We start from the raw sequence: 15,327 nt of genomic DNA on the forward strand, positions 1-15,327 counted from the left end.
TTTCCCTTGAGAAGAGACAGGTTTAGTAACTGTGTTTCCTTGTCCCTCTGGGGTAGGCTGGGTAGGATTCCCACTTGGCCATCTTGCCTCCTTCCTCGGGCCAACTGAGGGGCTGGTGCCCTGCCATGCTTTGGAAAGGAGCCCCTAGGGGGCCTTTGAATGGTTAAGGTCAGTCCTCAGAATACTAGCCAACTGGTCTGGAAGGGGAGGGGAGGTAGGATGTACCCACAATCTTGTGCTGATGTTTTCTTACAATTAGCACCCAGAAAGCTGTCCCCTAGAGGGAATATTTAAGGACCTCTTACAGTCTTCGCGTTTTGTTGCTGCCACACTCTTTTTAACACTGATTCCTTTGGAGTCACTGCTACAAAGGGATTGTTGTGGGGCCCCTGGAGACGGGCACTCTCTGTAGACCAGCTGATTGATGATCAACCTGAATTTGGCACAGCACTCCTCCAGGCATGGCTCCCAACCCTCTGTTCCCTAGCGCAGGCCTGCCTCCCCTCTGCCCACCTGACTGGCAGGGGGCGGAGTGAGGACTGGAGGAGACAGGTTGCTAAGCAGCCGGGCCTGGAGGATAGGCCCATCCAGGTCGAATGAATAGCTGCAGTGTTCAGAAGAGTGAGGGGTTTGGGCCTGTCCCGGAGTTGGGAGGGACTTTTTGGGGAAGCAGGCTAAGAACTACTACTCTGCTCTTGGCATGGAGCCATCGCACAGGAGGGCTTTTGGTGGCTGCCTGGCACCTTCCTTTCTGAAGTGTTAACTCGATGTAACATCTCTTCATATAAGTGGAGTACAGAGAGGTCTGCAGCTGTGTCCATGTGCCCATTTTACTTTGTTCCAGAATTGTTACTGTCTTGTCTCCTCCCCCACCAACCAAAGGAGAAAGAAATAAGATCCAGCAGCTTGTTGTGAGCACAGCTTCTGCCACTTTGCTCATTAGCATGTCGTGGCACTTGAGACCTCCTGATCTGACTGTGTGTGAGGGGCCGGATGTCCCCCCCGCCAGATGGGGAAGACAGGTGTGTTGTTGCTCTTGGACATTTGGGACGATGGAAGCAAGGGAAGGCCTTCCCACTGCCTGGGCTTGCGACAGGGGCTGGGACCGGAGCCTTCTCCGGGTGGATTTGGTTAGGTGAAGCACTTACTCTGAGCTTTGAAATACAGAGCAAATCCAGAAAAACGTCTGATAAGAAACCTTTGCTTTTAAAAGTTTCTGCACCTGGCGTCGCTGAAGGACCTGTAGAAGTGGGTGTTGCAGGGCGGAAGTTTGCGTTAAGGATCAGAGAAAGCTTTTTCTTTGGAGAGATATAAAGCCAATGTAAAACGCCAAGAGGTGAGCCAGGAGAGAAGCTGCCCTGTGCCGGGGCCGTCCTGGGGCCTGGTTCAGTCCCTTATTAATGGCCCAGTACCTGCCTGCTCCAGGGTTCCAGGAGCTAGCCCCTTATATAAAGTCTCCCTTTTTTGCTTAAACTGAAAGTAAGAAAAATCTCTTGGGAGCAGATAGTCTTTTGTGCTTTAGTCTTGCGAGTCTTATGTTACAAAGTTGCCACATTTTGCTTCCTCAGTACTGGGTAGGGGTGGCTGACCAGGCCCCATGGAGACAGCGGGCAGGGTCCAGGTGTACAGGTGACAGATGGCTGGCATTTGCTCTCCTTGGCATCGGTAGGTACTAGTCCTTGTTGGGGGCTGTGGAGGAGGGATTGAAGCGGGCATCTGGACCATCTTGGCTGCTCTGATGAGGAAGGGGGCGTAGGAGGTTCAGGGGCCCCAGAAGGCCCCCAGAGCACCAGCTCACTCTTAGGTTCCTTGTGTTGCCTGCACCTTTTCTCCTCCCTTAAAATCCTGAGTGGTTTCAGTGAAAAGAGGAACTGCGGGTTAGGAGTCCCAGGCTTACCTCTTTGTATTTGTCTCTCGTTTACAGGATAATCCCGAAGTAGAAAAGCGAGATCCTCAGGAATTAGTCGGTAAGTACCCCAGGGGGAGCCTCAGGGGCAGATCTCTGAGCCTTGCCCAGAGCGAACTGGCTTCCAGCCATGCCCAGGCCTGCCACTGCCTGGGGCTTCTCTCTGCTTCAGCCAAGGCCACTGTTCTGCTGAGAGCCTTCTCTTCATGTGCTCTCTCAGGGCCTTTGGCATTTCCTAAGATGTCTGAGTAAGACACCCAGGGAACAATTCTTCTTTGAAAATCGGATTCATGGTGCATTTCATTGGGCTCTGGTCAGTTGCCAATGTTGTCAAGATGGATTGAGGGCCCCCTCCAGCTGGGAGCTCGTTCCCCTTGTGCCCTAGGCCTGTCCTCTGTCCTTGTACGCCCCCGCCCTGTTTTGCTGGCATATTCCTATGCTCAAGGAGCAAACATGTGGCCTCTGCTGGCACTTCACTTTGTCGCCAAGAGGGAACATGCCTCATACATAGCCCCAGAGTCTAGGGCCTTTTGTGACTTGGGAGGGCAGGGCAGTTATGTTTGAAAAAATGGCACACATGTCATACCAGTCCTGTGCTAACCCCAGCCTCCTCATCCTTTTTAGAAAGTCCCTCAACTCTTGGTTTGGTCATGGACTTTGTAACAGCTCTGCCAACACCTGTCCCAACCTCACGGAGAGGATGACCCTCCCTCCCTGTAGTGACTGAGCAGGGATCCTGCTTATCCGGGCTTTGCTTCAGAGGTAGATGACAAAACCTACACCTGTGCTTCCAGATGGAGGCTTTGTGGCTTGCAGCCCCTTGGACCTGTCCTGTTTTTGGACAGGATCCTTTCATGGGATGTGGGAGGTGGGGAACCATTCTGGTTTCCCTAACTAAAAGAATGGAAAATTGTTCCATTACATTTGTTTTCTGAGGAAGGCTTGGGTAGGAACAAACCACAATGAATAGCCCAGACCCTCAGCAGGATTCTGCCTTTATCCCCAAGTGTGAGTTTTTCAAATCCTATAAAAATCAGAATTTTCCTAGACCTTAGCGTTCACTCCTTAGAAAAATGGCACTCAGAGGATGCGCTGGTCTGCTTTGCAGAGGAAGCAGAGCAAAGCCTCCTGCAAGCAGGGCAGACCGATTCCTCCCTTGGCCTCAGGCAAGCAGCATTTGACTTACTTCACTATCGTTTTGCCTTTTTTTAGAATTTCATAAAAATCGGGATTTCTCAGCCATGGCACCCTTGACATTTTTAGCTGGATAATTCCTTGTGGCAGGCCTGGCCTGTGTTTAACACGAAATTTTAGCATCCTCCGTCTCAGGATGCTCCTAGCTCTCCCCTCCCTCTACCAGATGTAACAGGGGAAAAATGTTTCTAGACATTGCCAAACGTCCCCTCGGGGCCCCAGGGAGCATAATTGCACCCCCCTTCCCATTGAGAACCATGGATAGAATTGAAATTATCACCTTATTTTTTTGTCTGGCTTCTTTCACATACCATATATTTTTGAGATCCTTCCATGTTATTGGGCATATCCATAGTTTCATTTTATTGCTCAGTATATTCTTTCACTAGGATTACCCCCATCCATAATTTCTGTCTCCATTCACCACAGTAGGTCTTAAAGCCTCCTGCTCTTGTATCCTACTACGTATTTCTCACTGACGAGGTAATAATTGATTGAGCTCTGTCTGAACTCAGCTCCTTTTGTTAATCACTCTGGAGATAGGACTCTTGGATTGCTCCCCAGATATGGGCAGGATTTTCATATGTGTAGACAGCCGCAGGTTTAATGGAGCAGATGAAAGCAGAGAAGCCGACTCCTGGGTCTCTCCAGCACTGTGGCCACTTGACAGAGCTGAATGCACATGCCCTGCAGATGCCCCACTGATGCCCCGTGGTCATGTCTAGAACAGTGGCCTCGGGTGGCAAGCCAGTTGGATTCTCCATGGGTCTGGTGAACCAGAAAGCATGCCACTGCTTCCTGCTCCCAGACCCACAGTACTCACTGCGCGATCCCCCCGCCCCGGGCACTCCTTACTCCCCACCGTTACGTAACCCCAGCTGACTAGCTGCTCGGCTCAGATTCATACCTGGCAGCTATGGATACCATGACTGTTTCCTGGCTTGGGTGTGCACAGAGGATGAATCACCAAGATAGACTTCTCAGATCCTGAGTACAGCTGCCCTTCTAGAATGCCCCCAGCACACCCAAGAGCAGTTACAGTACCTGGAGCTGCGCCAAGTACCTGGATACCTGGAGCTGCGCCAAGTACCTGGACACATTTCTCCACGAATTTCCTAGGAAAACAGTTTGAGGCTTTGTGGCTGCTCAAATAACCATTTATGTGGGTTTGGTATCTTCTGCTTCAAATCATGCTGGGACTTAGGAAAGAGAATCACTGAAATATTGCTCCAGGAAGCTATGGGAAAATTTTTACCTAATTTTCTGACTGGCCCTTCACTTGCCAGTTACTTTGTAGGAATTCTTTTGTTCCTAACTCGGGAGCTCTAAAGGGGCTCTCCCTTGCTGTCATGCTGTATACCACTGGAGCTTTAGTGTGGTTGGGTTGCTGAGCAACGGCATCACACCCTGTTTTTCTAAAAGGCTTTCCTGGCAAATGCCAAAGGGCATTCTTTGTCTCTCTGTCATGTACACATCTACTCTCCACCCCAAGGGAGAGCTTCACCCTCCATGTGCCCAGAACCTACCCAGGCTCTCCTTGCTTTTGCCCTCCAGAAATAACAAGGACCAGCTCGCCCCGGCCAGTTCCACTCTCAACTGGCCTCTGCAGCCTGCTTGGACCTCAGGCTGAGAACCCCAGTCTCTCCCAGGGCTGAGAAGACTGGGGAAGTCAAGATGAGACTTGAACTCCAGCCAGATGTGGGTGCCATCATTGCTTCAGGAGTCAGGAGATGGAAGGGACCAGGCAAAGAGGAGCATGGGGTCCCCTGGGGGAAACTGCTTCTGAGCTGCACTGGTCCAGGACAGGATCCTCGCCCTCACCAAAAGTGGCAGGTCTAGTGCTCTGCGGTTGTGGCATACCCAGTGAGAACCTGCTGCCGACCATGGGAGTTGGCACAGGCAGCGTGTGGAGACTCTGCCCCCACCTTGGGCTTTGCAGTGTACGCAGGTGTGTTTTGCCGCAACAGAGATTGGCAAAGCCCCCGCAGCCATATCCTCAGCCCTGAGTTCTTTATCATTGTAGTGAGACTCCGAGTAGAGATCAAAGTACCTTATCTGCTAAGAAAATATTAACCCAGCACAAGGAGAGAAGAAGGCAAGGCTGTGCTAGGTTCTCACCAGACAGTCCAGGTAGCCTCTCAGGGCTAAGAAATAGTGGCCTGGAGCCTGGCACACAATGGCTACCCAGTAAATACTTGCTGGGTGTTACTGGTGCTGTTTTGTTCATTCTTTGCCTTCATCCTGCCCCACCCCTCTCCGCCTGCTGTTTGCTCACTGTATGGTCCTTTTCATGAGAGAATGTTTTAAAGAGCACGGACAGAACCTTTTAACAAACGATGCATTGTCTGAGTGATCCAGAGCATACTCTACAGGCCCAGGGTGGCCAGAGGCTACAGCAAAAAGAACAGAGAATGCAGCATCTTGGGTGGGCAGTGGCAGATCTCCGAGGGGATTACCCCTTGGGAGTTGTGATTCTTCACCCCAGAATCAGACCTTTTGTTTCCAAGAATGAGGTGGACCAAAAGGATGGTTAATTGGTTTATTTTTGAAAGACAATAGCTAATAACACAGGTAATTTTTTTTTAATACCATTTATGCACAAGGCAGTTTTTAATGTTTTGAATCCCAGAGCCTAGGGGGAACCCTGAACTCTTTCTCCTCTTATCTTGGGTAGGATGAGAAGGATGACAGCAGAGTCCTGGGAGGGTGTCATAGGAATGTAGCTGGCGGGGAGCGGGGGCGGGAGGGGGGCGGGGGGGGGTGTTGAGGGGTGGGCTAGAGGGCTAGAGCTGGTTCACATTGTGAGCTGGTGGTGCTCTTCTTTTCCCTGGCCTGGGTACCCTAGAAGAGCATTGGTACCCTAGAAACTGACACATGCTGCAGATCATAGCTCTTTCCCTGCCACCACCACCCCCTCCAGCAGGTTGTTAAACATTTACCAGCATACCTCGAACAGACCCTTTCCTGAAAAGTTTGCTGCTGGGATGCAGGAAACCACATTCTTGACACTTGTCCCCTCTGCCTGAACAACTCTTCCACCTCCTTGGCACACACTGGCTCCTTCTGGTCATTTGACCTCAACTCCGATGACAGAGAAGCCACTCTGAGCATCGTTTTACTGTTTCATAGCCTTTCCCTCTCCCTGAAAAGATCTGATGTGCCTTTTTTAAACTATCCATGTTTAGCCCGTGCCACCCAACATACATCAACAGAGTTCTTCTGTTCCCTCACAGCCTCCTTTTCTGAAAGAGTCCGGAACATGTCACCTGATGAAATCAAGATCCCGCCCGAACCCCCTGGCAGGTGTTCGAACCACTTACAAGTAAGTGTAGAGCTTGGCCACCACAGCCCATCCTGTGTGGGGGAGAAGGCCTGGTCAGGTCCGATTTAGTGTGACTTTAAGCCTTCTGTCAAAGAAACAGGCTGGTGGGCAGGAGCTCACATGTCCGGCTTACCTGTCAGGAGGTTGCTCTGAGCCCACTGCCAGCCTCTGCCACATTACCTGGTGTGCTGTTCTAACAGGACCCCTAGCTCATCCTCAGTGGGGTCCTGAGCCTAGGCAGAGAAAATACCATAATTTTCTGCAGTGAGCCAGTGGGGAACTCCTCTAAGAAACAGAGGGACCATTAGAATGGAAAAGAGATTATAGAAATGTAAATACACAAGTGTTAATGCACCTGAGATTCCTGTCCTCCTCTCCTGACAAAACTGCCTAGACTTAGCCAGAGGTTTTGAAATCCCAAGGATTTGGAGCATTTAATGCAGTTACTCCCTTGGGAGCAGGGCCTCAGGGGGCACCTGGGGCTTGCAACTCCTCCTTTTTTTTTTTAACCTTTTTTTTTTTTAGATTTATTTATTTGTTTATTCATTCATGAGAGACAGAGAGAGAGGCAGAGACATTGGCAGAGGGAGAAGCAGGCTCCCTCTGGGGAGCCCGATACAGAGCTCCATCCCAGGACCCCTTGATCATGACGTGAACCAGAGGCAGATGCTCAACCACTGAGCCATCCAGGTGTCCTGGCTCCTTTTCAGCAGCTCTCATTGTTTCTCCTTAGCCTTCTGCAGGTTCCCCTGTGGGTAGAACCTTGTGACAGACACTGGGGCTGACACCCAAGGTTGCCCACTACCCGGTCCACCAACTCTGCCTTTGATCCCATAGGTTCTGCTGGCGCCTCTGGCCACACCACAGCCCCAGGGAATCATCCTAACGGATGGATGACTAAGGGAACCTGGGGGAACAGAATGCATCTGGCTGGGCAGGACTGGGGGCACAGTACAGGTCCTCTTCCTTTCCCAAAAGTCTCCTCCCTTGGCAGAGCTGTCCACCCGGCAGCGTAGCACCTCACCTCCCTGCCAGGCAACAAGCCACAGCCTGTAAGGAGTCCAGCAATCTGCCAGAGATACCCAGCTTGCTCAGCCTTTCAGTTCAGTGTCTTTCTCATTTTTAGATCCTCCTAATGGTAGAAACCATGACATTAAGTGAACACTTTAGTTGACCTGAAATGGGAAAACCCATCTGATGGCCCAGGGAACCCAGCAAAGTAATCTGTAAGATATAGGTCGGCCTCGTTTCACCAAGCCTTCTGTGTGAGGCTTCCTTGCTTTGCTCTTGAAGAGAGAGTGTTGAAGGTTGTCACTCTTGGTCGCCTCTCCCCTGGTAAATGTATTATAGACCTCTCTCTGCACTTCAGTGCTTCCTCTGGCCAGTCTCTGCAGAAAGATTCGGCCTTCTGACAAAGGGAGTGGATCACCCCTCCTGATGTTCCTCAAAGGGCGTTACACAGGATTTCCAGCCCTGCCCACCTCCTCTTGCAGGTGAAGAGTGACCCAGGTGTTTTCCTTCTGGAGAGTTTGTGCATTTAGCCGCCACTAGTGGGGGAGGCTGCAGAGAGAACCTTGCCCTGGGCCAGCCCCAGCCTTGCTGGGTAAGACTGCTCCTCCTCAGAAGCGGCTCTGCCCCGAGACTCAGGTTTCTGCAGCCTCTTTCTGTGCTGGGTGATATGGATGCCATCTTCTGCCAGTTTCATCTCTGTGGGCCTTGAGAAACCTGTGGGACTGGCTGGGCTCCTGCCAGGTGATTCTCCTCTTGCCCATCAAAAGCCAGACCAGGGGATCCCTGGGTGGCTCAGCGGTTTGGCGCCTGCCTTTGACCCAGGGCGCAATCCTGGGGTCCCAGTATCAAGTCCTGCGTCTGGCTCCTGGCATGGAGCCTGAAGTCTTTAAAAGAAAAAAAAGCCAGAGTAGGGATCTGGGGTTGGGGTGGGGGGAGGTTTAATGAGATGGGCTCTTGACCCCCCACAGTGCCTCTTAATAAAGTCATGGGGATTGGCCATGGACCTGTAGGAAGTTTGTGAGGCCAAATCCAAAAAATTCTACTTCTTCCTTTCTCTGAAAAGACCTACCCTTCCCAGGTCTCCCACTGAGGACCTAACCCCATGTTAAACTTAAACTAGTATTGAGCCCCTCCATTCCCCCTCAAAGCTTTGCCTAAATCCTCTTTGGATGATTCAGGAGCCAATTGAGGGGGAGTTTCATCCATGGTCTTCCCCATGGTTTCTCTGCCTTGATGTTTTACTGCCCCCACTGCCAGCCATCCAGAGGGAGTCAGGAGAAAGCAAAATAAAAAACAGATTGGTCTCCATTTATCTTATTTGTGCTTGGCGCTGGTCAGAGGCTGGGTGGAGAAAGACAGCATGGCTGGAGTAGGGCTTCACATGGCTCTGTGGGTCTCCTGTGCCCAGGCATCCACCCAGCATATGTGCCCACAGACTGGGATTGCCAGTGGGTAGGGTGGTGTCATAGGTGCCCTTCCGTTTCTCTTCTGCAGGACAAGATCCAGAAGCTTTATGAACGAAAGATAAAGGAAGGAATGGATATGAACTATATTATTCAAAGAAAGAAAGAATTTCGGAACCCCAGGTGAGTTTCCCATGAGTCTGCAGGGTCAGTTGAGTCACCAGTATTGGACTAGGGACTAGAATACCCCCCATGGAGGTGGCAGGGAGAGGCCCAGCTACAATGTAACCTGTGCCCAAAGGGGCCATCACCCCAACTACAGTGACACAGAAACCGGGATGAAGAGTAGAGGCCGTGAGGCCAGAGCTAGGATGGAAGAGGCCTCCTGGGGTCTCCTCCTCACTCTGCCCCTCCCAAGGCCTCCATCTCATCTCTAGAGTGAGGAAATTGGACTAGGCAGTCCCTGAGGGTTCCTCTTTCCCCTCCAAACTGTCACTGATTCTGCGTGCAGGTGACAAGTTTTAGGAACAGTGCTGTGTCTGGGTCTTACTCCCTCCAGGGTCTGACCAAGTGCCACACCTGTAAACAGTTTGGTCTGGTGGCATCAGGGCCCCGACCCAGCCACGCAGCCAAATGTGGGTCATATGTCAGATGTCTGGATAAGACCAAAAAACACCATACCAGTCCTGGCTCCTGGCTAACGATCCCTCTTGCTGGAAGTGGCAAGGACCTGGAATGACTTAATGCCAGTGGACATTTCTCATTTTATTAGGAAGCTTACTTGCAACTGTTTAGCTGGGTTTAAATGGTTCTTCTGAGCCTCGGAACTAGACGGTTCTGATCTCTCTCAGTCTGCTGCCACACAAGGCATGGGACTAGAGCCTGCACAGTGCCTTCTGGTATTGTTCTTTCAGCATCTACGAGAAGCTGATCCAGTTCTGTGCAATTGATGAGCTGGGCACCAACTACCCAAAGGTATGTCCTGCATGCAGAGGCTGAGGGCTGAGGGAGGATGCCCAGGGCCCTGTGTTCATTCTGCTGGATTCAGCCTGGAGCCACTGAAAGGCCCATGTAACAGTAGCACTGGCTGAAGAGCACAGTTCCCAGCTCTCTCATTTGAGTCCCTAATGCTCTGAAATAGTCCAGGAGAGAGATCGCAGCAACAGACCTGGCCCCAGGCCCCTGATTGGTTAGGACATGAGTGTGCACTCACTGTGCTCCTAAAGCATAGCCCACAGAGAGGTATCACTTCCTCTGTGACTCCCAAGAGCAAATTGGCCACCCCCTTCGCTGGAGACCAGGAATAACAGCTGAGCCCTCATGCCCTTAAGGCAAGAGCCTCCAGGCCAGGAAAATCCATGGGAAGACTTGGGGAGAAGGGATGTGGGTTTCTAAGCCATTTGTCATTCAACGACCCTGGCTGGCTACAACATTAACTCTTACTTTTTCAGGATATGTTTGACCCCCACGGTTGGTCTGAGGACTCCTACTATGAGGCCTTAGGTAGGTGGCCCTTATCTGTCTCTCCTCCTGTCTGCTGTCAGCCAACAGGTATATCAGGGTCTCCTCTGTGTCAGGGCATTTCCAAGAGAGTAGGTATACGGTCTTGAATGAGATAGACCCACTGCAACTTAGGAGGCTTATGACCTGGCACAGAAGGCAGAGAAGGAATAGTCCTAGTAGTGAGGGGTGTTGCGGCGGGGGGTGCAGGCTGGGCCAGCTAACCTGCGGAAGGAGGGGGACAGTCTTGCTGAGGAAGTCACGTTTGAGCTGAGGTTCGAAGGTGCCCAGAGGCCAGCCAGGCAGATGCAAAGAGCGTCCCAGGCAAGGGGACTGCGTATTCTGAAGCCAGCGAGAAAGCATTTTCTCAGGGGTCCCCGTAGGGAGAACTGGGAGGAATTTCAAGGAGTCCAAGCTCTCCGATGGCAGACCTTAACCCAGCAGCCCACAGACCAGATCTGGCCTGTAGGTGTGTTTTGTTTGGCCCACACACATTTTATCTTGCTCTAACTTGAATCAGTTGCCAACATTTTACCTCAAATCTGTAATCTCGGCTTCTCTTGGTCACTGGGCAGGTCATCCACACAGGGCCTGCATCCCCACATGGTGACAGTCAGCCAGTGCTCGGGAGCAACTGGCCCCTCCAGACAAGGCCCCGGCGCCTGGGCCTTTCTGTGTGAGGCCTCTGCTCTCTGCTGGCCAGGGGCGGGCACTTCCGTTTGTCCATCACAAAAGGACAGTGAGCCCAGTGGCCCAGAGGCTAGCGCACACACTGAGCAAAAGCCCAGGGGAGGCAGCAAGTGCTGGTGTGGGGTCCCTCGGCCTCAGGTGGCCTTTCACGTGGGAGCTGTTCCGGGACTGCTTTTAACATCTTCTCCTGTCTTTGTTAGCTAAAGCCCAGAAGATTGAAATGGACAAATTGGAAAAGGCCAAAAAGGAACGAACCAAAGTAAGTGATGCACTGATGTCCTAGGGGGAAGGGCAGGTATGTGGAGTGTCGTTCCTCACCCCCCCACTTTCAGCTTGAAGGTGCCTCTCAGTTGCTTCCATTTGGTTTCCTGGGGTCTTGTGGTTTGCTGCACTCCCCCCTCCCTCTGCTGCCTGCTACAGCTGCGGAGCCCTGCTGGCTCTGGGCATGGTCATCAGTGTCCTCCCTGGCCTGATAGAGTAGCGGGTCTTCCTCCTGAGATCTGATCTGCACAGTCTGCCTCCATGCTTCCTTGTAGGTCCCATGTCTGGTGGCCAGCTGACCCCTTATTTTAGGGCTCTGAATATCCCTTCTTCTCAAGCAGCGTGATTTACTTTTTTTATAAAAGCTCTGCATTTTATTTTTTTAAAGATTTTATTTAATCATGAGAGACACAGAGAGAGAGAGAGAGGCACAGGCACAGGCAGAGGGAGAAGCAGGCTCCATGCAGGGAGCCTGATGTAGGACTCAATCCTGGGTCTCCAGGATCATGCCCTGGGCTGAAGGCGGCACTAAACCGCTGAGGCACTTGGGCTGCCCAGCAGCGTGGTTTAGATCTTTGGAGAACAGAAATTTGGCGATGAGACTAAACATCCTCAGGGCGCTATGCCCTTTATGACCAGTCTCTGAGAGAAAGGGGCGTTGGCACCAGCTCTGCCCACCTTGGCTTTGCTCTGACCCTCCTGCAGCAGCTTAGCCTTCAGGATGCCTCCAACCCCCAGCAGAGGGGTGGCCACCCACCAGGAGCTGGTGCTGGGGTGATCAGGTTTTCTCGTTCTTAGTGCTTGATGGAGTATCCCTTCTGTCTCTTTCCTTCCCCATTCCAAACCCCAGGCTTAGTGTGGGACATGTCTGCAGCACCTGGGAACCAGAGCTGTGCTTCTCCCACATGGGTGGGTACACCTCCACCCAAAATGTGAGGCAGGGCAGCAAGCTGGTTTGCCCTGCACGTGCAGAAATGTGGTAATGCTGGGAGCAGTCCAATGTCTAGAAGGCTGTCCTCAAAGTAGTAAAATTCAATTCTCTCTCCCTCTTCCTCTACCCCTCCCCCCAAAAAAATAATAAAAAAATCAAAGGGGCCCCTGGGTGGTCCCATGGGTTAAGCATCCAACTCTTGATTTTGGCTCAGGTTCTGATTTCAGGGTCATGAGATTGAGCCCCACCTTGGGCTCTGCACTGGGTGTGGAGCCTGCTTGAGTTCTCTCTCCCTCTGCCCCCCTCTCCGGAACACAAAAAAAATGTAATAGAAGTCTCCTCCAAGCACCTCTTGGACACCCTCTCTTAGCACAACAGGGCTGCTTCTCACTGTCTCCTCTGTACAGCACAAACTCAGCCCCACTGGCCGAGGATGCGGATAAACTGCTTGGCACAGCCCTTATCTCTTCCCTTTCTCTCCAGATCGAGTTTGTGACAGGCACCAAGAAAGGTACCACAACCAACGCCACAGCCACCACCACCACCACAGCCAGCACAGCAGTTGCAGGTAGAGGGAGGCTGGTCTGCTTCTAGCCACACCACAGATGGAGCCGGGGTTTCCCTGCCTTGTTTGGGGGAGCAGAGCCCATGGAGATCTGGGCATAGGCTCCACCTTGCTGTGTTCTTTTCTGACCCCCGAGTTTGCAAGGCATCATGGGAACTTGGGGTGGGGTCTCCACTTCACTGGCTACCCCTTCTGTAGGGGCCCCTAAACCCTGACCTAGAAAAGAGAATGTTACTTTTCAGTTTATTGTCCTGACACTCATCCCTTGCCTCACTCCAGATGCCCAGAAGAGAAAGAGCAAGTGGGACTCCGCCATTCCGGTGACGACGATAGCGCAGCCAACCATCCTCACCACCACAGCCACCCTGCCAGCTGTCGTCACGGTGACCACCAGTGCCAGTGGCTCCAAGACCACTGTGATCTCTGCCGTGGGCACCATCGTGAAAAAGGCCAAGCAGTGACCTGAGGGACCAGCTTGGGGTGGCTCGGACATTTCTTTCCATCGAGGGGAGGAGCCACTTCAGGACTTGGGGAGACTGTGCAGCCCGGAGACCGACATTGGCACAGAGGTGCCGCCTTGTTTATTTCAGGACTGGGATCTGCTCCCCAGATGCCACCCCAAGAGGAGCCTCTTTGTGGCGTTCCAGCCAGGAAAAAGACATAGCTACAGAGGAGTCGGGTGCTGTGGACGGTGTCCACACACCACTTGAGGTCCGGTGCCCTATTAAAAGTGCCGTATTCTTCTGTCGGCATCTTGGCTGCACTGGCCTCTTCTGTGGTCTGTTTTCAGGCAGATGCGGAAGTTCCAAGTGCCCTCTCCAGCTCCTCTTGTCGGGTTTACTACCTCAGGGTTGGTAGTGGAGTGGCCGAAGCCTGTGGCACTAGTCAGTGGGGGCAGCCCAGGAAGTGGCTGTGGTCATTCCCGGCATGTGCCTCTTGGCACGGGCAGGTGGGCGTCCAGAGAGTGGGGGAGGCCCCATGGTCCCGCTGGCCGCTGCCCTGATCCTGAAAGCCAGCCAGTTCTCAGACAAGAGCCGAGGTCTCTGCTCCCTTGGGGGAGATTGAGCCCTCCCAGCCTCTTCAGACACACCCAGGCTTTTGAAGTCCGGCCCGTTACCAGAAGGCCTGGATTTGATCCCCAGGCTGCACAGGGAGCCCGAGAGGCATCCGCGCCTGGCCAAGGCTGCCCCGGTCCCTCAGTGCCCGCCGAGCACAGCCAGCGGGCTCCACGCCGTGGGACATGAATCACCTCCTGCCCTGGCGGCGGCAGCTCATTGTTTACGTGAAAGCCAGGCTCTTGGGAGGATCCTGCCACCCCACCTTTCCTGTGCCTGTTATCTCTGCCCCACAGCAGCGCCTGGGCAGCGCCAGTGGCCGCCGGGCTCCTCTTGAGGCCAAAACAGATTTCCCAGCCGCTGTCAGCCCAGAAGTCTGGAGGGAATTCTCTTGCCTTTCTTGGCCCTTGGCAGCTGTCCAGCCCAGCGGAAGGGCTACGTGTCGGAGAGGGAAGCCGGGCTGTGAAGAGCCGTGTTGCTTCTGTGGCATGGGCAGAGGGTTAGAAAAGTGCTCCTAAAATTGCACCTGGTAACTGTCGCATAACCAGAGGAGTACGATGATCCTGCCCCACCATCCCCAAAATAAAAATTGATTCACATTTGTCCCCGCCCTTGCCCCCCTCCACACACTTGGACGCTAAGAGAGGTCAGCGTCATCCTCCCCTCCTTTGATGGGACTTTGCAACCCTGGAGAGGAGCTGCTGCCCCTTCAGTCCCAAGAGGGTCTCTGAAGGCTTCCTACCCTGCAGCCTCCAGCGGAGGCCCCTCTGTGGTGCAGAGGCATCGGGGTTGTGTGGGAGGCGGTGCAGCACAGTGGGCATGGCAGGAGACGTGGACTCTGCCCCTCTGCTCTGGATCCTGGTTTAAACAAGTTGTGTTTTCAAGTTGTGTGTCTTGGGCCCTTATCTCTGTGAGTCTTCTCTGTCAATTCCTGTAATAAAGCTTTCTAATTACAATTAGGGCAATTGTGAGAAGTCCGTGAGATGATTTGTGCAAGAGCTGTATAAACTGTAAAGTTCAAGGTGTTGGGGCCCCTGGGGGGTTCACTCGGAGAAGCATCTGCCTTTGGCTCAGGTCACGACCCCCAGGGTCCTGGGATTGAGTCCTGCATCAGGCTCCCTGCTCAGTGGGGCGTCTGCTTCTCCCTCTGCCTCCTCCCCCTGCTGACCTGTGCTCGAGTGCTCTCTCTCTCTCTCTTTCTCTCTCTCTCTCATGAAGAAATAAAATCTTTTTTAAAAAATAAGTACAAATGTTTGACCCATCCAGTTCCTTCTTGATTTAGACCAAGGAGAGAAGCAGACTGCACAGCCACTAAGACTGGCCAGGGTCATGGCCCTTTGCTGTCCTCTGAGCAGCCCCTGCCCTGCGCCTGGGCAGTCATGACTGCTCAGCCAGTGAATTGGGCAGCCCCAAGGGGGCCGTGCTGTTCCCCTTAGAAGCCTTGTGAGTTAGGTCAAGGCCTCTAATGCCTCTGAATTTGACTTCATTC

The 15,327-nt window shown here is 52.7% G+C and overlaps 1 protein-coding gene across 2 annotated transcripts in view; it reads left to right on the plus strand.

Moving 5' to 3' along the window:
- Positions 1-14,794, plus strand: part of LOC121473825 (SAP30 binding protein) — a 35,361-nt gene extending 20,567 nt beyond the window's left edge. For both annotated transcript variants that reach the window (XM_041726574.1, XM_041726573.1), the window contains 8 exons: positions 1,925-1,967; positions 6,334-6,422; positions 8,928-9,019; positions 9,751-9,811; positions 10,288-10,339; positions 11,227-11,285; positions 12,702-12,786; positions 13,063-14,794. In XM_041726574.1, the coding sequence (XP_041582508.1) occupies positions 1,925-1,967; positions 6,334-6,422; positions 8,928-9,019; positions 9,751-9,811; positions 10,288-10,339; positions 11,227-11,285; positions 12,702-12,786; positions 13,063-13,244 (663 nt within the window). In that variant the 3' untranslated portion in view covers positions 13,245-14,794. The remainder of the gene's footprint in view (positions 1-1,924; positions 1,968-6,333; positions 6,423-8,927; positions 9,020-9,750; positions 9,812-10,287; positions 10,340-11,226; positions 11,286-12,701; positions 12,787-13,062) is intronic.
- The last annotated feature ends 533 nt before the right edge of the window (positions 14,795-15,327 follow it).

This window comes from Vulpes lagopus, chromosome 12 (genome assembly GCF_018345385.1).
Source record: "Vulpes lagopus strain Blue_001 chromosome 12, ASM1834538v1, whole genome shotgun sequence".
In the NCBI taxonomy this organism is placed as follows: Eukaryota; Metazoa; Chordata; class Mammalia; order Carnivora; family Canidae; genus Vulpes; species Vulpes lagopus.